The sequence below is a fragment of the Penaeus vannamei genome, chromosome 8 (genome assembly GCF_042767895.1).
Source record: "Penaeus vannamei isolate JL-2024 chromosome 8, ASM4276789v1, whole genome shotgun sequence".
Taxonomy (NCBI): Eukaryota; Metazoa; Arthropoda; class Malacostraca; order Decapoda; family Penaeidae; genus Penaeus; species Penaeus vannamei.
Window position 1 is genome coordinate 47,774,019 of NC_091556.1, and position 22,500 is coordinate 47,796,518.

General features: G+C 40.3%; 1 protein-coding gene across 2 annotated transcripts in view; it reads right to left on the reverse strand.

The window, feature by feature from the left end:
• Positions 1 to 460: 460 nt before the first annotated feature.
• Positions 461 to 22,500, reverse strand: part of LOC113808388 (uncharacterized) — a 120,787-nt gene continuing 98,747 nt past the window's right edge. The window contains exons 6-12 of one of the 2 annotated variants that reach the window (XM_070124822.1): positions 20,738 to 20,951; positions 18,902 to 18,992; positions 17,287 to 17,454; positions 13,111 to 13,266; positions 9,959 to 10,056; positions 8,546 to 8,658; positions 461 to 3,378 (exon numbers count right to left, since the gene is read on the reverse strand). In XM_070124822.1, the coding sequence (XP_069980923.1) occupies positions 2,806 to 3,378; positions 8,546 to 8,658; positions 9,959 to 10,056; positions 13,111 to 13,266; positions 17,287 to 17,454; positions 18,902 to 18,992; positions 20,738 to 20,951 (1,413 nt within the window). In that variant the 3' untranslated portion in view covers positions 461 to 2,805. The remainder of the gene's footprint in view (positions 3,379 to 8,545; positions 8,659 to 9,958; positions 10,057 to 13,110; positions 13,267 to 17,286; positions 17,455 to 18,901; positions 18,993 to 20,737; positions 20,952 to 22,500) is intronic. The other variant, XM_070124823.1, reaches the window with a different exon arrangement.

Sequence of the window (22,500 nt, forward strand, 5' to 3'; positions counted from 1 at the left end):
ATGTAAGCAGAGAGGTTATAAATTCATTGACCAACATATTTCTTTCAAAACTATTTGAACACAGAAACATCATTTCTGTTTGATTACTTGTTCAGCATGTCTCATAAATTGTAAGTGTGCGCGTGTGTTTGCGTGTGTGTGTGTGTTTGCGTGTGTGTTGTGTGTGTGCGTGTCTGTGAATGTGTGCGTGTGTGTCTGCATGTGTTTGTGTGTTTCCATGTGTTTATCTGTCTGCGTGTGTGCGTGTATGTATATGTTTGTGTGTGTTTGTGTGTCTATATGTGTATCTGTGTGCGTATTTACATATTCATCTCCTACTTCTTCCTCCCTCTATTTCCTTTTCATCTGTATCCACACGTTAAAAAAAAATAATAATAATAAAAATCCAAAAAGTCAGTTCTCGAAAATATATATATATATTTTTTCTCTCTTCTACATTTTTGAAAATAAAACTCAAAACTTCGCCAGAATTCTTTATTATTAAAACGATCCTATAAAATGACCGCCACGCCACATCCACACTCGATCAACACATCCGCAAGTACCAAGGTAATTCTACAACAATTTTATCTATTAAGCTCATCTCATTTTATTGAACAAAAACACGAACAAGAACAAAAGCAAAATGCAAATAAGTTAGAGAGTCAGAGAAGCTAATTTTCTTTCTAAATATGACAAGAAGAAAAACAGATATATGTTTACATGTGAAGTTAATGTTGAGAAATGGAAGGTTCTAGATATTTTTTCTGTTCACAATTTTTCTTTTTTTACTGGGTTTTAATTTTGTTTGTTCGGTATCTTTCTCTATATTTCTTCTTTTATCTAAATTCCAGTATATTACCTTCTAAGTGATACATCAAAACATCAAAGTTTAATGATGATAGTAACCTTTTCCAAATTTCTCCTTCTCTTTTTTTCTCTCTCTTTCTCATCCCTCTTTGCTTCTTCTCTTCTTTCTCATTACTCTTTCTTCTTGAACAGTAATAATAATTCTAGGAAAAATTTCGTTTTTTCTTTAATCAGTACAAAGATATCTTACTCCAAGATGCTTTCAAGCAGAGAATACTTACAGAGTGAAAATGCTTCAGTTCAGAATAAGCTAAAAACAAAGAAAAAGTTAAATGAAAATCACCCGTTGGAATAAGCTTCCACATATTAAAAAGAAAAAAGAACTTTTGAATTTTTCTTGCAATTTCGTTACTCCAGAGAACACCTTGGACGCAAGACCATTCTCATCACAGACATTTCCTGCAACCAAAAGCGAGTAAATTGAATGCACAAAAAGCGTTTTCCATTTTTATATTTAATTTCCTTTTAAAGAACAGCTGATAAAGCAGAAAAAAATAGGAACGATTATACATTTTAAAAAAACAGGCTAATAAATGCATTCATCAAATGTGCATCTTTTGAAAATTTTCTCTATTTATAATTCATCAACTGAATATATGCAAAAGATGGATTCACAGTGCAAACATACGAACATATGTGTTTTTGCGTTTATATTTCGAAATATTCCCTAATTATCCTGCCACACGTTACCATGGTAATGTGGGTAATATGCAATCGCATTTGTTTACAATATTCATCATAAACATTCTCCTGTTCCATGGTACAGCAATGATTTTATTCCTTGAAATTTTAATAAATTTGATACGATACACCTCACATGACAGCCACAGATAATTACAACCCTTATTTGATTACAGAATTTACGACAGTGTTGTAGTTATGATAATATTTTTCCTTCATTGTTCATCACATTGAAACAATAACATTTATAATGCGTTTGAGAACATCTGAATTCTCGCTCAAGATTTTAACTATCTGTTATGAATGAACGCGAAATACAGACATGGTCGATATTCCGCTCCTACAACGTTGCAGTTTCAACCATCTGACAACCAATATCAGCGTATTCATTCTTTTAAACTAGAGAAACAAGCAATCGTGCCGACCATGTTGCCATCCAATGAAATGCTTCCTTTAATATCACCCACTTCTAAATATGCTATTAGACTGCGTTCATTAAGAGCAGATATGTTACCGCAATCGACATATCAACTAACACTGCGTCCAATAACATCTATTACCTCATCTGATTGGCCATAATCATTTTATAGTGGGAATAGATAAATTCAAATATCGAATCACACTTTCACCCACTTGCAGTTTTCAGAATCCATTCTAGCAAAAGGGAAAAAAACGGTTATACCGCATTTATCACGCATAACGTAGGATCTTCCTTAAATTAATGTCAGGAATAGACAATACAAAACGACCTTACTCATCTATTAGTCTTTATACAAGGATAAAAAGAAGTCTAATTAGCTAATATCGTGTTGTGTTTGACTAGTTATCACTAAATGGCAGTTATGTCTTCCATTCGTAGTTCCCCTTCTTCTCTCTTCGTAGTTCCTCTTCTTTTTCTTTTTCTCTTTTGAGTTCCTCTTCTCCTCTTTCCCCTTTCTCTCTTTTCAGAGAGTCCGTTCGGTTCAGTCATTCCTTGAGGTCACAGCCAAGGATGATAACCTCTTGTTTTGACCTTCGATGGCCTGTGGGAGTCAGTCGACGGGGTGAGATGACCCTTGACGACCTTCAGTACTTTTCAAAGGCTTTCGACGATCATCGGTGATCTTCGATGACGAATTCCGACGATCACCGAGTCTCCAACGAGCTCCAACGAATTCCGACAACCCACGACGACCCCCGACGAATTCCGACAACCTACGACGGGCCCCGACGAACTCCTTCGGCCCCGACGGTCTCAGCCGCATCCCGACCGCCACAGCCCTACCTCGGGGCAGGTCACGAGTCGCAGGAGCTGGGTCGCGAGGCGCTCGTGGCTTCGCTCTCGGACCTGGAAATGGAGCTCCAGGAGGAGCTGGATCCCTCGGCCGACGCGTCCTCGGCGGCGCTGTCCTCGCCCTTCTCCCTGGCCGCCCGCCGCCCGTCCTCGTCGGGGGGCAGCGGCGGCGACGGCGGCGGCAGGGGCGCGGGCGGCGGCGTCTCGCAGTTGACGATGACCGACACGGAGCTGTCGGCGCTCGTGCCGCGCTCGCCCGACTCCTCCTCGGACCCGATCGGCGCCAGGACGGGGGCGCTCCCGGGGCCGCCGGGCGTCGCCGAGCCCCCCGCGCCCCCGGCCGCGTACCTGCGGCAGTCGAGGAGGTAGCAGCGCCGCGCGAACGCCCCCGGGGTCTCCCGCGGGTGGGGGTGGTGGTGCGGAAGGGCGTGCTCGCGGGGGCCGTAGTGGGCGCCCTCCTCCAGGGACAGCGTGATGAGGGGCAGGGGCTTCACCAGGCGCTCCGCCGGCCGCGCCTTCTTCGGCTTCCGCTTCTCGATCTTCACGGGGCCCTTCTTGATCTGGCGCCCCACCACCTGCGCGGAAATGGCTAAGTGTTAGAACAATAAAACAAAAATCATATGTATATAAATATATATATATATATATATATATATATATATATATATATATATATATATATTATCCAGAATTGCCTCTAGTTTTATAACCATTACTTTTGCAATTATCTTTACCATCATTGTCATATATATATATATATATATATATATATATATATATATATATATATATATATATATATATATACTACCACCAATCATCAATATCATCATACTGCAATCGCTGTTATACACCACCACCACTAAAGCCATTGTTATCTAAAAGTTCTACCCATGGATTAAATAAAAGGTTTTTTGAATCCTTAACCCCGTTCTTCATGAAAATTAAAGCCACATATTCAAGAACTATCATATTCTTTGTCCAATCGACCCAATACACATTTCTTAAAAGTAAACATAGTAATAGTAAACATACTGATAGTAAACAGAGTAATAGTAAACACAGAAACAATAAACAAAGTAACAATAAGCATAAAAATAATAAACAAAGTAATAATAAACATAGAAATAATAAATAACGTAATAGTAAACACAATTTCACACCTATAACTCAAATGCCATTCCTCACATTTCTTATGATTCTAACCTTCTACAGATTCTTAATTCTATCACCTTTAATTAATTCCACTCGTCCATAAAAGAAATACCCATCTAAACAATGGAAAAAATAAAGTTCAGAGTCCAATACCCGCGATTATTTTACGGTACAGTTACTCTCGAAACTGTTTCGAACCTGTTTCGAACTTCCGCTTCATACCATACTTTTTGTATGACCGATTCGGAGCTTCAATTCCTTCAAGATTTGTCCGTCACTGTACAATGTCCTCTAAACCAGTGTTGTTCAAACATTTTCGCCTATTGTACCTTTTATCACCTTGTACTGTCACGTACCCTCTCCCCCACCCCGTCCATTGTGGCTAAACAAACCATTTTATTTAGGATAATTCAAATAATATACTAATTATGAAAAGTCTGCATTGCAGGAGTGTTGGTCAATAAATTCGAGTTTGATACCCCAATAAAGATGATTTAATAACATGTGATGTGTTTGTTTGTGTGTGTTCCTTGTTTGTTCACGTACCCCCCCCCCCCACCCCTTTTGATCTATGGGCGTCTTCTGCACGTGCCATAAAAGTTAATCCAGTATTAAAGTTTAATCCAGATCTCTAGTGCGCACGCGCGTTGCCAGCGTCCAGGATCAACTTTTAATGCACCTCTAGACCAGGCTTTAATATTAAGCTCATTTTTTAAATCCTGCACATGCGCAGAAGGGACACGTTAATCCCACCAATCATGTACTGTTACGTCGCGTGTCCGTCATGAACTTCATGGGTGCCATCGCTTGAGTTGCCATTCAGTTATTTTAGGCAATAACATCGATCGTCTTAGAATTTCCATACGTAGTATTTATTATGAAAATGAAATTGAATATATTTACACAAATGATCAAATATTCTGATAAAGGAAATAACTTATGGTAATGAATATAAAAACCAATATAATCCTACGAGGAATCTTTGAAGTTCAGAGGTTGCGGGCATGGAACTCATATTTCCAGGTTAGTGAAACAAAAATTATATGGTCAGGGTCACACAAGTTGACGTTTTAAAGCAAATATGAGCCAGTGTTTTAAAGAAGAATTATGCACTGAATTTTTCTCAACTACTTTGCAACAAAATTAACAACTATACTTTTCTATGGACTTCCTGAACAGCATCCTGAAGAAAACATGTTTCCCTCCAACACGATTCAACAGAGCAAAGAGCTGTCCGAGGAAACTGCGCGATGGATATTAATTGGTGAATGTCATTTTTGTACTTGAGTGTCATTGAAATAAAGATTGGTTTTATAGTTGTTAGAGCAGTTTCGTTACCCATTTTACTACTATAAATATAAGATCGTTATCATGAAAAAATAGAATATTTCATAAATAATCATGTTTCCCTTATAAGTAAGCCTACTTGTGCCTCGTAATTATCATATGAAGATCAAACTGCATCTTGAGTGACTGACTACAACTTTCTATAACAATCACCTTTTCTCCAATCTATAAAAAATGAATATCAGTTGTCAGAAAAATCTTTTAACAATGCAGTGTCTGAATGCAAATTGCAAGGTTTATTTATCCAAGTAAATTTTATATCGGACTGCAAATCTTTAGGTAATATCTTTAATACTGTCTTCTATATCATATGCGTAGGGACATGAAGGGTGAATGTTGAATAGATATCTTTTGGATGATTTTGTTGCTTATTTACAGGTATGAGTGCATGACTTGCCCCAAACGCTACCCAACACAACATGCAACAGTTATGTGTGAAGAGAACATTGCACATAAATGTTTCAAAATACCACAGATTGTTCTGCAATAAAAAGACAACATACCTCAGCTCCCACCCTTTAGATTTGTAAAACCTATTCCCACACGCCCAGTAATACGAGACCAGGATCTTCACATCAACAATAGTGGGCAGAACCATCACTATATCACAGACCAGGAACATCACAAGAATTGATAGACATTTAAAGAGACAGTCCATTAACTTAAGATTCCAAACAAATCATATTTGAAACAGATAATCTTGAAGAAATGTGTACAGAAAATAGAGGTACGAACTTTCTTACTTTGATATGATGCTAGTCTTAGTTTTCAATTTTGGGAACATTGGGAGGCATAAAAAATTGATAAATAATATGAATAATTTTTGAATGCCTCGTCTTCAATCATGTAGGTACGTCTGGGATGAAGAGAAGGAAAAGATAGTCTTCAGAAGCATCTGAGATGTTTATATTATTATTTACAGAACAATTTAAACAATTAGGAGGCAAAGCAGTGCAGAGATAAAAAAAAAAAAGGCATAAGATAATTAGCATTATGAAAACATTAGTAAGAGTCTCAGTTTCATGAAATACACATTAAATCTAATAGATATTTTGAAACCTAAGAGATGTTTTAAATAGCTTCTTAAATATGATTACCAAAAATATGACATTACAAAAAGAAAGAAAGAAAAATAAAACATGAAATCTCCCAAAAGAGCGATTTTCACGCACGACATTTCTCTTCTCTCCGACATGTTTACATGATAACGGTAGTGATAGAATAGTGAGTACGACAGTTTTTACTGAATATTATTGTCGCGCCGTCTGGCAGCGGAGAGTGTCGTCCTCGGTACAGACACGGTGGCTTCGGATTAAACTAAATACGGTATTAAGAGTTAAGGGTGCTACAGGAGACGCCCTATGTTACGTATAGTCTGGACAACACTGCTCTAAACTACTTAAGATGACATTACAGGCGTTTTCAGCAGGAGAACACTTGGCCAAGAATTCTTGCTCCGAGGCCAAGAACTTCGTTGCTTAACACGGTTGCTAGAGCCTGAGAAGTGTTGCTAATACGCACGAACGGTTCTCTGAAATGTCAAGCCTGAAAAATTCTATGTGTATATCAGAGTATCTTCCATAATGAACGTTTTAAATTAATATATCTACCATAACATCTGTACAAACCCTAATATTTTCTCCTATATGCATATTCAAAGCCTCTAAAACAGTGACACATACTTCCGATTGGCAACCCTTACACTCTGACGCGATATCAAAACAAATGAACATCACTGAATGAAAATATAGGCCTACCCATTCCCATATATACGATTTTATGAAGTTAAATATAACAGTCACTGAATACATTATCAACAGGAGAATGTTGCTAGATTTTTTCAGACTTTTCCACTTGAAATATTATCTGCCTCATGGAATAGTAGTATACGTATATTCACCATTTAAAGAGACGAGGTGTTTAAAAGTAAGGGATAAATTGTTCGTCTTAAAATTATTTATGATCTAAAAGAAAGAGCTTTTTCATTTCCATAATCTCCATTATCTCCATCATGGAAATTACAGTAACAGAAACCGTAAAAAATAATTTCTCGGATAAAATATTTAGCGGAGTTCTTGGCCAGCGCTCGCTTTCGAAGGCTTCAAACCAGAACGGTTACGAGGCTGTTACCATGGTGACGGTACATCGCTTGACTTGGCCAAGGAGGCTATTCTCATGAAATACCAAGAAAAAGTCTTGATATTTTAAGCTTAAAACGCCCGAATTCTCCCAAGAATCACAATTTTCTTGAAGTTATTCTATTTATCTAAATCACACAACTGCACCCTCACCCCCCAAACAAAACAAAAAGAATGTAAATTAAAGAATCTAAAAAAAAATGGTTTGTAGTTTCTCAATTCTATCCCAGCTGCAAGAAGTCCATGTCCTGGCATCCAAAATCTATCAACACCATAAGAAAAAAGTAAACTAGGAGACAATAAATAAATCTGCAAAATATTACACGACAGATTTGAAGGACAGACTGACGCCGGTTTGTTGAAATAGACATGTATATGCACAGAAATAGATGCGTATCCGTCAATTCATCTGATGGATATACATTTCTTCATCTATCTATCTGACTGACTGAGCATGTCTAAAGTAATAGATATGCGTATATTTCTGTGTACATGCATGCTTAAGGATTCTCAATCTGGGTATCACAACATACCAATGTTTTGCGACTGTCCTCCAAGTCTGTCGCCAGTTATTTTGCAGATATATAATTCTTGTCTCTTATTAAAGGCCCAATCACACTATCACTTTTTCCGTCAATTGTAGCGTTTCCGAATGAACTTTCCGTATGAAAATCGATTGACCCGATCACATGACCAAGGCAGCAGACATTGTAAACAAAGATGGCGCAATCGGAGTGAGGTCCCGGGAAACACAAACATTCTCATATTACGTTATTTTAAAGAACTATGATGATGTATATTGTATATACCAGTTCTAAAATAATTGCATGTATTTATATTCACTCTTTCTATCTAATTTATAAACTGCAAAACATTCTAGTTGTATAGATCCTTGGTAGCGCAAGATCAAGTCGAAAATTAGTCAGACGGAAACGGCCATAACCGTCTTCGTCTGGGAGGTGTTCCGTTTGCAAACTCGCGGAAAGCCTCAAATTCATTCGGAAACGCAAACAAACTGACGGGAAAAAGTGATAGTGCGATAGAGCCTTTATTTTACTTCCTCTTTTGTAGTCCGAAATTCTGGTCATTTAGTTCCACTCACCTGCAGATTGACTCCAAGGTAAGGTGGGTTCGGCACTGATCGTTCGCTGTCTCTGTAGGCCAGCTCGAACTGCCCCGTGTCAGCTGTTTTGTTGTGCTTGTAGTCAACCACGACTGTTTGGAGAGAGAGCTGGGTTATTTATTGGGAAAAAAGTATTATTCATGTCATAAAAGCTTTTTTCTATGTTGATTTATTTATTTTTCTTTTTATTATCAGTACTTTTGCCTTGTGTGCGTTTTTTATTGGGTTATGTGTGGGTTATTTATTGGAAAAAATAGTATTATTCGTGTCATATTTTTTTTCTTTCTTTCTCTCGTGATTTATTTATTTTTCTTTTTATTATCAGTACTTTTACCTTGTGTGCGTTTTTTATTGGGTTATGTGTGGGTTATTTATTGGAAAAAAGTATTATTCATGTCATATTTTTTCTATATTTATTTATTTTTCTCTTTATTATCAGTACTGTTGCTTTGTGTGCGTTTTTTACTGGGTTATGTGTGGGTTAGTTATTGGAAAAAAGTATTATTCATATCATAAAAAATATATTTCTTTCTTGGTTTATATTTTTTTTATTTGTATTATCAATTACTTTTGTCTTGTTCGAGTTTTTCATTAACGTAAAATTCATTAATAAACTACGATAAAGTGTATCTTCAAGCATACAATTATAACGCATTCTCTTTGTCACATTTATCAACAATGTTTTATGTTTTTTTTACACTATACACTCAGGAACAGGTATAATTATACTCCTGTGGTGATAATTGCTTGATAATTAAGGCAAGGGCAATCTTGAAGTGTAATTAGTGGATGGGTTGTATAAGCAAATTAATTTATGTAAAAAAGTCTGCCAGACCGAATTGGAAGTACATTATAAATAATTATTTGTAAATTTTGTATCTGAAGCAATTTTTTTTTTTTTTTTTTTTTTTTTTAAGAAAACCATCATATTTGGTCTCATGTTAGTTTTCATATATTCTATTATGATTAAAAGTTTTATACAGAATTAAGTTCAAAAAGCTCCATCCAGACTCTACACACCACATAAATCATCACCATAATGTCTAACAACATAACACACATCGCGCTTATAAAGACACACTATAAATACATATAACCACACACACACACACACACACATATTTGTGACAATGTTTATTAGTGTGTGTGTGTGTGTGTGTCTGTATGTGTGTGTGTGTGTGTGCGTTTACGTGTGCGTTTACGTGTGCGTGTGTGCTTTCTTGTGCGTGTGCATGTGCGTGTGTGTGTTTGTGTTTGTTTGTTTTTTTGTGTGTGCGTGTGTGTGTGTTTTTTTTTTTTTTTTTTTTTTTGTGTGTGTGTGTGTGTATGCGTCTACGTCTACGTCTACGTGTACGTGTGCGTGTATGTACATATCTACAACACACCACATACCTTTAATAACATCCTGGAGACACTGCGCGCACATCCTCTTGGTGACGCTCGTGGTGGACGCCATGCAAGGGGAGGAGTTGATCTCGATGAGCCACGGTCTGAGGGGGGGAGAGGACACGTGAGGGGCTGAGCGGGGGGTTGTTGTTGTTTTTGCTGTTGTTGTTGTTGTTGTTGTTTTTGCTGTTGTTGTATTTATTGTTGTTGTTGTTGTTTGAGGGGATGGAAAGTGAGGTATTGAATGTGGAGAATTGTTTTGTTGTTGTTGTTGTTGTTGTTGTTGTTGTATTTGTTGTTATTGTTGTTGTTGTTGTATTTGTTGTTATTGTTCGAGGGGTGGAAAGTGAGGTATTGAATGTGGAGAATTGTTTTGTTGTTGTTTTTGCTGTTGTTGTATTGGTTGTTTTTGTTTTGTTGTATTTTTGTTGTTCGAGGGGTGGAAAGTGAGGTATTGAATGTGGAGAATTGTTTTGTTGTTGCTGTATTTGCTGTTGTTGTATTTGCTGTTGTTTGTGGGGTGGAAAGTGAGGTATCGAATGTGGAGAACTGTTTTGTTGTTGTTGTTTTTGTTGTTGTTGTTGTTGTATTTGTTGTTGTTGTTTGAGGGGGTGGAAAGTGAGGTATTGAATGTGGAGAATTGTTTTGTTGTTGTATTTGCTGTTGCTGTATTTGTTGTTGTTGTTTCTGTTGTTGTTGTATTTGTTGTTGTTGTTTGAGGGGTGGAAAGTGAGGTATTGAATGTGGAGAATTGTTTTGTTGTTGTTTTTGTTGTATTTGTTGTTGTTTTATTTGTTGTTGTTTGAGGGGGTGGAAAGTGAGGTATTGAATGTGGAGAATCGTTTTGTTGTTTTTGCTGTTGTTGTTGTTGTATTTGTTGTTGTTTTATTTGTTGTTGTTTGAGGGGGTGGAAAGTGAGGTATTGAATGTGGAGAATCGTTTTGTTGTTTTTGCTGTTGTTGTTGTTGTATTTGTTGTTGTTTGAGGGGATGGAAAGTGAGGTATTGAATGTGGAGAATTGTTTTGTTGTTGTTGTTTTTGCTGTTGTAGTTGTATTTGTTGTTGTAGTTGTTCGAGGAGAGGAAAGTGAGGTACTGAATGTGGAGAATTGTTGTTTCTGTTGTTGTTGTTGTTTGAGGAGAGGAAACGGAGGTACTGAATGCGGAGTTGTTGTTTCTGCTGTTGTTGTTGTTTGAAGAAAGGATAATAAGGAAATGAAAGGTGAGTAGAATTGTTGTTGTTGTTTGAAGAGAGGACACTGAGGTATTAAATGGTGAGGAGCATTGATGTTGTTGTTGTTTGAAGAGAGGACACTGAGGTATTAAATGGTGAGGAGCATTGATGTTGTTGTTGTTGTTGTTGTTTGAAAAGAGGAGAATAAGGAAATGAAGGGTGAGTAGAATTGTTGTTGTTGTTTGAAGAGAGGAAACGGAGGTAAGGAATGGTGAAGAGAATTGTTGTTGTTATTGTTGTTGTTGTTTGAAGAGAGGGGACTGAGGTAATGAATGGTTGTTGTTATTGTAGCTGTTGTTGTTGTTGTTGTTTGAAGAGAGGGGACTGAGGTAATGAATGGTTGTTGTTATTGTAGCTGTTGTTGTTGTTGTTGTTGTTTGAAGAGAGGGGACTGAGGTAATGAATGGTTGTTGTTATTGTAGCTGTTGTTGTTGTTGTTGTTGTTGTTTGAAGAGAGGGGACTGAGGTAATGAATGGTTGTTGTTATTGTAGCTGTTGTTGTTGTTGTTGTTGTTTGAAGAGAGGGGACTGAGGTAATGAATGGTTGTTGTTATTGTAGCTGTTGTTGTTGTTGTTGTTGTTTGAAGAGAGGGGACTGAGGTAATGAATGGTTGTTGTTATTGTAGCTGTTGTTGTTGTTGTTGTTGTTTGAAGAGTGGCGAATAAGGAAATGAAAGGTGAGGTTATTGATGCTGATGATAATGGTGTTATATTTATTACTGATCCTAATATGGACATTGATAAAAAATACTGATATTGATAAGGGTCATTTTTCACTGATATTGATACTAATAACGACATTAGCGATGATACAGCAATATACTAATAATAACATTACCTATGAAATGTTCATTGATGTTGCTATCAATACTGACAATGTTTATTATGGTGATTTCATGAATATTGATAGTTATAAATGATACTGATAGTGACTGATATTTACGTTGATAATGATACTGACAATACTGCTTGAGTTGATATTGATACTGATATTATACTGACCTGATACTAATACTGAAACGGATAATAATTCTGATAACGTTTAAACATGATAGGAAGAAAGTCTGTGATGATGATGGTGATAATTTGTTTTAAAAAAATAATCTCAATATCTAAGTATTAAATATTTTATGGATGAGAGAATATGCAACTTTGATAAGATAATTGACTTTTCTTTTTTTTTCTAACAATATGATTAAGAATAAAAACTTTTTTTTTCAAGAATTATGCAGTAAACAATATCTTCAAGAATTCACTTGACAGGAGTAAAAAAAAAATGTGAATAAGGGGTGTGTCATATTTGTCTTGTGATCCCTGACCTTTCGAAATCTCACAACCTCCATCCTCAACCCACCCCTACCCCCCCCCAACCCCCTCACCTCAAATCCTCCGTGAGCTTGAAGTCGGCGCCAAGCATTTCGAATCCGTGCTTGAAGTTGTTGTTTTTTTAACCCCCAAAATCTCCTCACAAAACCCCTTTACACCTTCCCTTCTCCCCCACCCCTAACCCATTCTCGACCCACCCTAAGCCCACTTCCAACCCACCCCCAAACCCACCTCAAATCCTCCGTGAGCATGAAGTCGGCGCCAAAGTGTTCGATTCCGTGCTAGAAGAATTTTTTAACCCCCCAAATCTCTTCACAAAACCCACTTACACCCTCCCATCTTCCCCAACCCCAACCCACCTTCTCCCCCACCCCAACCCACCTTCTCCCCCACCCCCAACCCACCCCCAAACCCATCTCAAATCCTCCGTGAGCATGAAGTCAGCGCCAAAGAGTTCGAATCCGTGCTTGAAGATTTCTTTTTATTTTTTATCTCACAAAACCCACTTACACCCTCCCTTCTCCCCCACCCCCAACCCACCTTCTCCCGACACCCCAACCCACCCCAAACCCACCTTCTCCCTCACCCCCCAAACCCACCTCAAATCCTCCGTGAGCATGAAGTCGGCGCCAAAGAGTTCGAACCCGTGTTTGAACGTGTCCATTTCGACCTGCGCCGCCAACATGGCCGCCACCAGCGCGTCTCGCATTCCGGGGTAAATCACTTCGTCCCAGAATTTCTCCTTTTTCAGACTCCTGCGAATGGTAGGGAGAGAGATAATTGGTTATGATGGTGGAGAGGAGGACGGTGATGATGGTGGTGGAGAAGAGAATGGTGGTGATGATGATACGAAGATGATAATGTTAAGATAAGGATAACTTCGTCTTGGAATTTCTCCTTTTTCAGACTCCTGCGAATGGTAGGGAGAGAGATAATCGGTGATGACGGTGGTGGAAAGGAGGACGGTGATGATGGTGGTGGAGAGGAGGATGGCGGTGATGATGATACGAAGATGATAATGTTAAGATAAAGATAACTTAGAATTTCTCCTTTTTCAGACTCCTGCGAATGGTAAGGAGAGAGATAATTGGTGATGATGGTGGGGAGGAGGACGGTGATGATGGTGGGGGAGAGGAGGATGGCGGAGATGATGATACGAAGATGACAATGATGATAAGTAAGATTATAACTTATTATTACCTCGTAGATTTTTTTTTTTCAGTGGATGGTAATGAGAGAAATAAATGATAATGGTGGAGGAAATGAGGATGGTGATAATGAGAGAAAAATGATATAATAATCAACTCGTTTAATGATTAAATTGTAATAATAATATTTATAATTATAATAACAATAATGATAATGATGATAATAATGATAATGGTAATAATATTGCTATTAATGGTAATGACAATAATAATGATAATATTAATAATAATAATAATTTAAAAAATTGTAGTAATAACAATAACAATAACAACAATTATGACAATAATAATAATAACCTCGTTTCTTTTTTATTACATTTAAGTGGTTGGTAATGTCAAGGATAATGGTAATTATGGTGGAAATAATGATGATGAAAAGGAGAAAAGAGAAAATAGATCATGATGAATAGTTAATGATTATGATAATAATGATGAACAATAATCAATTGTATTAGATCAATAAATAATTGTATTTTTACCTGAAATACAAAACAGTAAAATACAAATAAATCCTTCCTTTAACACTGGCCATGTTTATTTCCTTTGTTAAATATTTCCCCCCTTTCTTAAGATCTATCTCTTCTCTCTCTTTATTTCCTCTCCCTCCTGTTCTCCATTTCCTCGACCTGATTTTTTTTTTCTTTTTGTCTTCAATTATCCTCCATTTTCTCCCATTCTGTTCGTTATTATCTTTCCCTCTTCCTTTCTCCCTCTGCAATATCTCTTTCGGATTCCCTCCTTTTTCTCGGTAATTGCATATTCCCTTCTTTCGTTTCTGCTATTCCGCTTTCTCCCCTTTCGTAAGGAGAGTTCGTATCCTGTTTTATTAGAAAAAAATGATAATGATTAATAATTTTATTGTGAGATGATATGGAATTATTTATTCCTTTTTGGAAATTGCGTCTCTCTCTCTATCTATCTATCTATCTCTGTCTTTCTCTCTCTCTCTCTCTCTCTCTCTCCCATTTTTTTTCTCTCTCTCTCCCATTTTCTCTCTCTCTCTCTCTCTCTTTCTCTGTCTCTCTCTCTCTCTCTCTCTCTCTCTCTCTCTCTCTCTCTCTCTCTCTCTCTCTCTCTCTCTCTCTCTATCTATCTATCTATCTATCTATATATCTCTCTATCTATCTACCTATCTATCTATCTATCTATCTATCTCTCTATCTATCTATCTCTCTATCTATCTATCTATCTATCTCTCTATCTATCTATTTATTTCTATCTATCCCATTCTCTCTCTCACTCTCTCTCTCCCCCTTCTCTATCTATCTATCTATCTATATATCCCATTCTCTCTCTCTCTCTCTCTCTCTCTCTCTCTCTCTCTCTCTCTCTCTCTCTCTCTCTCTCTCTCTCTCTCTCTCTCTCTCTCTCTCTCTCTATTCCTTTCTTCCTTTCTTCCTTTCTTGCTTTCTTCCTCTTTTCCTCTCTTCCTCTCTCATTCCTTCCCTCCCTCCTTCTCCCTCCCCCTTTCTCCCCTATCCCTACCCTCCAACCCACCTCCCCCTTAGTCCCACCCACCCACCCTCCCTCCCCCTTTTCCCCTCCACCCACCCTCCCCCTTCCCTCCCTCCCCCCTACCCCTCCCTCCCTCCCCACCTTCCCTCCCTCCCCCATCCTCCAACCCACCCACCTCCTCCTCACCTGAGAATACTCCTTGAACTGATAACAGTCCCACATATTCTCATCTGGCAACTCGCCGCTCCTCTCGCCGTTCCTCTCTCTCTCTCTCTCATTCCTCTCTCTCTCTTTCTCTCATTCCTCTCTCTCTCTCTCTCTCTCTCATTCCTCTCTCTCTCTCTCTCTCATCCCTCTCTCTCTCTCTCATCCCTCTCTCTCCCTCTCTCTCCTCCCTCTCTCTCTCTCTCATCCCTCTCTCTCTCTCTCCTCTCTCTTTCTCTCTCATCTTCTCTCTCTCTCTCTCTCTCTCTCTCTCTCTCTCTCTCTCTCTCTCTCTCTCTCTCTCTCTCTCTCTCTCTCTCTCTCTCTCTCTCTCTCTCTCTCTCTCTCTCTCTCTCTCTCTCATTCCTCTCTCTCTCCTCCTCACCTGAGATACTCCTTTAACTGATAACAGTCCCACATATTCTCATCTGGCAACTCGCCGCTCCTCTCGCCGTTCCTCTCTCTCTCTCTCTCTCTCTCTCTCTCATTCCTCTCTCTTTCTCTCTCTCATTCCTCTCTCTCTCTCTCTCTCTCTCTCTCTCTCTCTCTCTCTCTCTCTCTCTCTCTCTCTCTCTCTCTCTCTCTCTCTCTCTCTCTCTCTCTGTCTCTCTCTCTCTCTCTCTCTCTCTCTCTCTCTCTCTCTCTCTCTCTCTCTCTCTCTCTCTCTCTCTCTCTCTCTCTCTCTCTCTCTCTCTCTCTCTCTCTCTCATTCCTCTCTCTCCTCCTCACCTGAGATACTCCTTGAACTGATAACAGTCCCACATATTCTCATCTGGCAACTCGCCGCTCCTCTATCGCCGTTCCTCTCTCTCTCTCTCTCATTCCTCTCTCTCTCTCTCATTCCTCTCTCTCTCTCTCTCTCATTCCTCTCTCTCTCTCTCTCTCATTCCTCTCTCTCTCTCTCTCATTCCTCTCTCTCTCTCTCTCATTCCTCTCTCTCTCTCTCTCATTCCTCTCTCTCTCTCTCTCATTCCCCTCTCTCTCTCTCTCATTCCTCTCTCTCTCTCTCTCTCTCTCTCTCTCTCTCTCTCTCTCTCTCTCTCTCTCTCTCTCTCTCTCTCTCTCTCTCTCATTCCTCTCTCTCTCCTCCTCACCTGAGATACTCCTTGAACTGATAACAGTCCCACATATTCTCATCTGGCAACTCGCCGCTCCTCTCGCCGTTCCTCTCTTTCTCTCTCTCATTCCTCTCTCTTTCTCTCTCTCATTCCTCTCTCTCTCTCTCTCTCTCATTCCTCTCTCTCTCTCTCTCTCTCTCTCATTCCTCTCTCTCTCTCTCTCTCTCTCTCTCTCTCTCTCTCTCTCTCTCTCTCTCTCTCTCATTCCTCTCTCTCTCTCTCTCTCATTCCTCTCTCTCTCTCTCTCATTACTCTCTCTCTCTCTCTCTCTCTCTCTCTCTCTGTCTCTGTGTTCTTCTCTCTCTCTCTCTCTCTCTCTCTCTCTCTCTCTCTCTCTCTCTCTCTCTCTCTCTCTCTCTCTCTCTCTCTCTCTCTCTCTCTCTCTCTCTCTCATTCCTCTCTCTCTCCTCCTCACCTGAGATACTCCTTGAACTGATAACAGTCCCACATACTCTCATCTGGCAACTCGCCGCTCCTCTCGCCGTTCCTCTCTTTCTCTCTCTCTCTCTCTCATTCCTCTCTCTCTCTCTCTCTCATTCTTCTCTCTCTCTCTCTCTCTCTCTCTCTCTCTCTCTCTCTCATTCCTCTCTCTCTCCTCCTCACCTGAGATACTCCTTGAACTGATAACAGTCCCACATATTCTCATCTGGCAACTCGCCGCTCCTCTCGCCGTTCCTCTCTCTCTCTCTCTCTCTCTCTCATTCCTCTCTCTCTCTCTCTCTCATTCCTCTCTCTCTCTCTCTCATTCCTCTCTCTCTCTCTCTCTCATTCCTCTCTCTCTCCTCCTCACCTGAGATACTCCTTGAACTGATAACAGTCCCACATATTCTCATCTGGCAACTCGCCGCTCCTCTCGCCGTTTAAATACTTGCACTGGATGGCGTTGTTGCTCAGATGGATCGCCTCGTTGTTGTTGGTGAGGTCGTACTGTTGCGAGCAGAAGCGGAGGTAGCATTCTCTGCGACGGAGCGGGGAGAGAGAGAGCGGGGTAAGTGTTTATAGATAAATGGGGGGATAGAAGGAAGGAAGGAAGAGAGGGGATAGAAGATTCTCTGCGACGGGGCGGGGAGAGAGAGAGAGGGGGGGATAAGTAACTATAGATAAATGGGGGGTATAGAAGGAAGGAAGGGAGAGAGGGGATAGAAGGAAGGAAGGAAGAGAGGGGATAGAAGGAAGGAAGGAAGACAACAGGGGATAGAAGGAAGGAAGGAAGACAGGGGATAGAAGGAAGGAGGGAAGGAAGAGAGGGGATAGAAGGAAGGAAGGAAGAGAGGGGATAGAAGGAAGGAAGGAAGAGAGGAGGATAGAAGGAAGGAAGGAAGAGAGGGGATAGAAAGAGGAAAGAAAGGAGGGAGGAAGGGACAGGTAGCATTCTCTGCGACGGAGCGGGGAGAGAGAGAGAGAAGGATAAGTGCCTATAGATAAATGGGGGGTATAGAAGGAAGGAAGGAAGAGAGGGGATAGAAGGAAGGAAGGAAGACAGGGGATAGAAGGAAGGAAGGAAGAGAGGGGGATAGAAAGGAAGAAGAAGGGAGGGAGGAAGGAGACAGGTAGCATTCTCTGCGACGGGGCGGGGAGAGAGAGAGAGAGAGGGGGGGATAAGTAACTATAGATCCCAAATGGGGGTAGAAGGAAGGAAGGAAGAGAGGGGAGAAAGAAGGAAGAGAGGGGGATAGAGAGGAAGGAAGGAAGATAGGGGATAAGGAAAGAAGGGAGGGAGGAAAGGGGGATAATGGTAGCATTCTCTGCGACGGGGCGGGGAGAGAGAGAGGGGGGGGATACAAGTAACTATAGATAAATGGGGGATAGAGAGGGGGATAAAGAGGGGAATAGGTACTGATAAAGGATAAAAAGGAAGGAAAGAAGAAGGTGGGAAGGGATAAGTTAGATGGGAAGGAAGAGAAACGAAGGGGAGAGGAAGTTAGAATTATCTTGTTTATTTTGTAAAGGGAGGATTGAGAAGAGAAGTGCCAATAAAGAATGGAAAGAACGAAGGAAGGGAGGGACGAAGGAAGGAAGGGAGGAAGAGAAGAGGGAAGGGGAAAAAAAGATTGGATGGGAGGGACATTTTCAATTCCATTTTTTAAGAAAAACAATTTCTTTTATGTTTGTAATGTAAAACAAAACAAAAACGGATATATATTTTTTACCTTAATGTCTACAAAAAAAATCTTCCATTTCTTAATTGCACCAAAAGACGCGAAAGAAGAGACAAAAAATAAGAAAGAGAATGGAAAAAAAATACCTACTCATATTTACAAACAGATTTTTCCTTCTCTTCAAATCAATGAAAAAAAAACTGACATATCCCCGCTTTCAATCACAAATCAAAACATCCACAACAAATACACCAACCAACCCAGAACACATGAACCAACAAACCATAAACCAAACCAAAACCTTACTTGTAAACCCACACGTGGAGAGGGTTCCAGTCGGTTACCATAAACCACTGTCTGATGTCGAATTTCGTGTTGTGGATCAGCAGTGGCCGCTCTGTGGGGAAGTGGGTGGAGGTCAGTATAAGGAGGTGGAGAAGGGAATATGGGGAAAGTAAAGGTAGGAAGTGGGAGGGAAGGAGGGAGAGAAGTGAGTGTGGTGGGGGGAGGTAGGGGGAAGGTAGGAAGTGTGAGGGAAGGAGGGGAGAAGTGAGTGTGGTGGGGGGGGGGAGGAAAGTGTGAGGGAAGGTAGGGGGGAGGGGGAGGGGGAAGGTAGGAAGTGTGAGAGAAGGAGAGAGAGAGAGAGTGCAGTGTGGGGAAAGGTAGGGGGAAGGTAGGGGGGGAGAGGGGGAAGTGTGAGGGAAGGAGGGGGAGAAGTGAGTGGCGGGGGGGGGGGGGAGAGAAAGTGTGAGGGAAGGTAGGGGGGGAGGGGGAAGGAAGGAAGTCTGTGAGGGAAGAGGGAGAGAAAGTGAGTGGGGATGGGGGGGAGGAAGTGTGAGGGGGAAGGTAGGGGGGAGAGGGGGAAGGAAGGAAGTGTGAGGGAAGGAAGAAGGAGAGAGAGGGAAAGGAAGGGAGTGTGAGGGAAGGAGGGAGGAAGAGGAGAAAGGAAGGAAGGAGGCACATAGATAAATAGAGAGGTAAATAGATAGGTAGGTACGTAGGTAGACATAGAAACAGTCGTACAGAAAGATGGAAATGCAGACTAATAGATGTATTAAACATTATGTTTATTCTATTTTTTATCTCAAGACAAAACTTTTTTGCAAGAAGTAAGGAATACTAGAATATCGAATGCTATTACCATTAACTTTTAAAATGAAATAAATCATAAACATGTACGTAACACTCCATCACTTACTTATTTAATCATTTATATACACATGAAAACACTAATATACACAAACACGCCAACATAATTACAAACACAGAGCAGAACAGAAACATGAACATATAAGAAATGTGAAGATAAACACACACACCCTAACCAAACACACAGACGCATACTTATTCTCTCTTTCTTTCTTTCTCTCTCTCTCTCTCTCTCTCTCTCTCTCTCTCTCTCTCTCTCTCTCTCTCTCTCTCTCTCTCTCTCTCTCTCTCTCTCTCTCTCTCCCTCACACACGCACTCTCTCTCTCTCTCTCTCTCTCTCTCTCTCTCTCTCTATCTATCTATCTATCTATCTTTATTTATCTATTTATCTATTTATCTATCTCTCTTTCACTCTATCTATCTATCCATCTATCTATATATCTATCTGTCTACCTGTCTGCCTCTCTCTTTATTTACTGGTCTATCTATCTGTCTATCCATCTAAATATCTATCTATCTCCCAATCTATCAATCTAAATATTTATCGATCTATCTCCTAATGTATCTATCAATCTATCTTTCTATCCGTCTCTCCCCTCTCTATTCTCTCCTCTCCCCCTCCCCCCCTCTCTCCTTTCCTCCCCCTCCCCTCACACATACACACACATATACACTCTTCTCCCCCCCTTTTCCCCCTCACATACACACAACTTCCCCTCCCCTTCTTTCTTTCCCCCTTCCTCCATCCCTCTTCCCCCTTCCCCCTTTCCTCCTTCCTCCCTCCCTCCTCTTCCCCTTCCTCCTTTCCTCCCCTCCTCCTTCCCCTCTCCACCTTCCCACTTCCCTCCTCCTTCATTTCCCCCATCCCCCATCCCTCCTCCCTCCTCCCTCCTCCCTCCTCCCTCCTTCCTCCATCCTCAATCCTCCCTCCTCCCCTTTCCTCCTTTCTTCAATTCTCCCACCACCTTCCTCCATTCCTCAATCCTCCTTACCTATGTACTTCTGGACGACATACTTGGTCTCGTAGATGAGCGGCGACTGCACCAGCGACAGGATCTCCTCCAGGTGGTTCATCATGAAGATCCCGCGACCCCTGGACTGCGCCCCTGGTTTCACTATCCACAGGTTCCTGAGGCCGTCCATCGCCAGCTGTGGCCAGAAGGGCTCTACGCGGCGGAGGGCAGATTCGCACTCCTTCACGAGGGTCTGTCGGGAGGGAAGGGGAGGGATGGAAGGTGTAAAGATGTGATTATATTGCGGTGTATGTGGAGTATCTGTGTCCATGTCGAAATGTTACTTATTTTACTTGTTAGTCCTGCATTCTACTGTCCAGTCTTATAGTCATGGTCCCTCTGATATTCCCTTAAATGTTACTTATTCCCCTTATAAGTCCTGCATTCTACTATCCAGTCTTATAGTCACGGTCCCTCGGCCATTCCCTTAAATGTTCCTTATTTCCCTTGTAAGTCCTGCAATCTACTATCCAGTCTTATAGTCACGGTCCCTCGGATATTCTCTTAAATGGTACTTATTTCACTTGTGTCCTGCAATCTACTGTCCAGTCTTATAGTCATGGTCCCTCGGATATTACGGATATTACTTTACATGTTACTTATTTCCCTCGGATATTCCCTTAAATGTTACTTATTTCCCTTGTAAGCCCCGCATTCTACTGTCCAGTCTTATACTCATGGTCCCTCGGTCACTCCCTGCAAGCACCAACCCCCTCAGCCAATCAGAGAGCGACAGCAGAGCCCGAGGAGAACACGTGTTGTCTCTGCTCTGTCCTGGCACCTGCAGATTTTGTACTTAGACGCGTGTGTTCTTTAACCTCAATAAAGCTCACTTGTAAAATGATTTTCAAGAACCTACGGACAATATAACAGAGGAGAATGGAGTGAGAGGGTGATTAATTATTTTTTTTTAATCATCGGGTGATTTTAGGTCGTATTGCGAGGGAGTTGAAGCTAGGTTTAGCCATGAGGTAATTAAGAGTTATTTGCCTAGGTTGAACCATGAGGTGATTAAACCATAGAGTAATTAACCATGGAGTAACAAACTAATCATGATTTAATCAAGAGTGGAATAATTAAGCTAGGTAATTAACCATAGAGTAATGAAGTCAATTTTAACCATGGAGTAATTAAGCGAGGTCAAACTATGAGCCAAATAACCATGGAGTAATCAAGCCACGAGTCAATTAACCGAGTAGTAATTAACCCAAGTCATGTTGTAATTAACCACAAAGATATTAATCCGAGTCTAACCATGAGGCAATTATTTATTTGTTTTTTTGGAGTAGTCAGTTGTGGTCTGACGTCACGGTTCTGAATTTGCTTCCACGGGTTTTGGACCAAATTGCAGGATTGAAAAATGAAATTCATGAATATATGGAGAATGAGAACAAAAAAAGACCCGTTTTGGTACCAGAACAAAAGATAAATATCACACAAAAAATCCTTTTGGCACCGGTTCATTACCACCCTTCGACCTAAATCTATTTCTGGAAAATCTATTTCCTAAAATCTAAATCTATTTCTGGAAAATCTATTTCCTAAAATCTCAATCTATTTCTTCGACCTAAATCTATTTCTGAAAAATCTATTTCCTAAAATCTCAATCTATTTCTTCGACCTAAATCTATTTCTGAAAAATCTATTTCCTAAAATCTCAATCTATTTCTTCGACCTAAATCTATTTCTGGAAAATCTATTTCCTAAAATCTCAATCTATTTCTTCGACCTAAATCTATTTC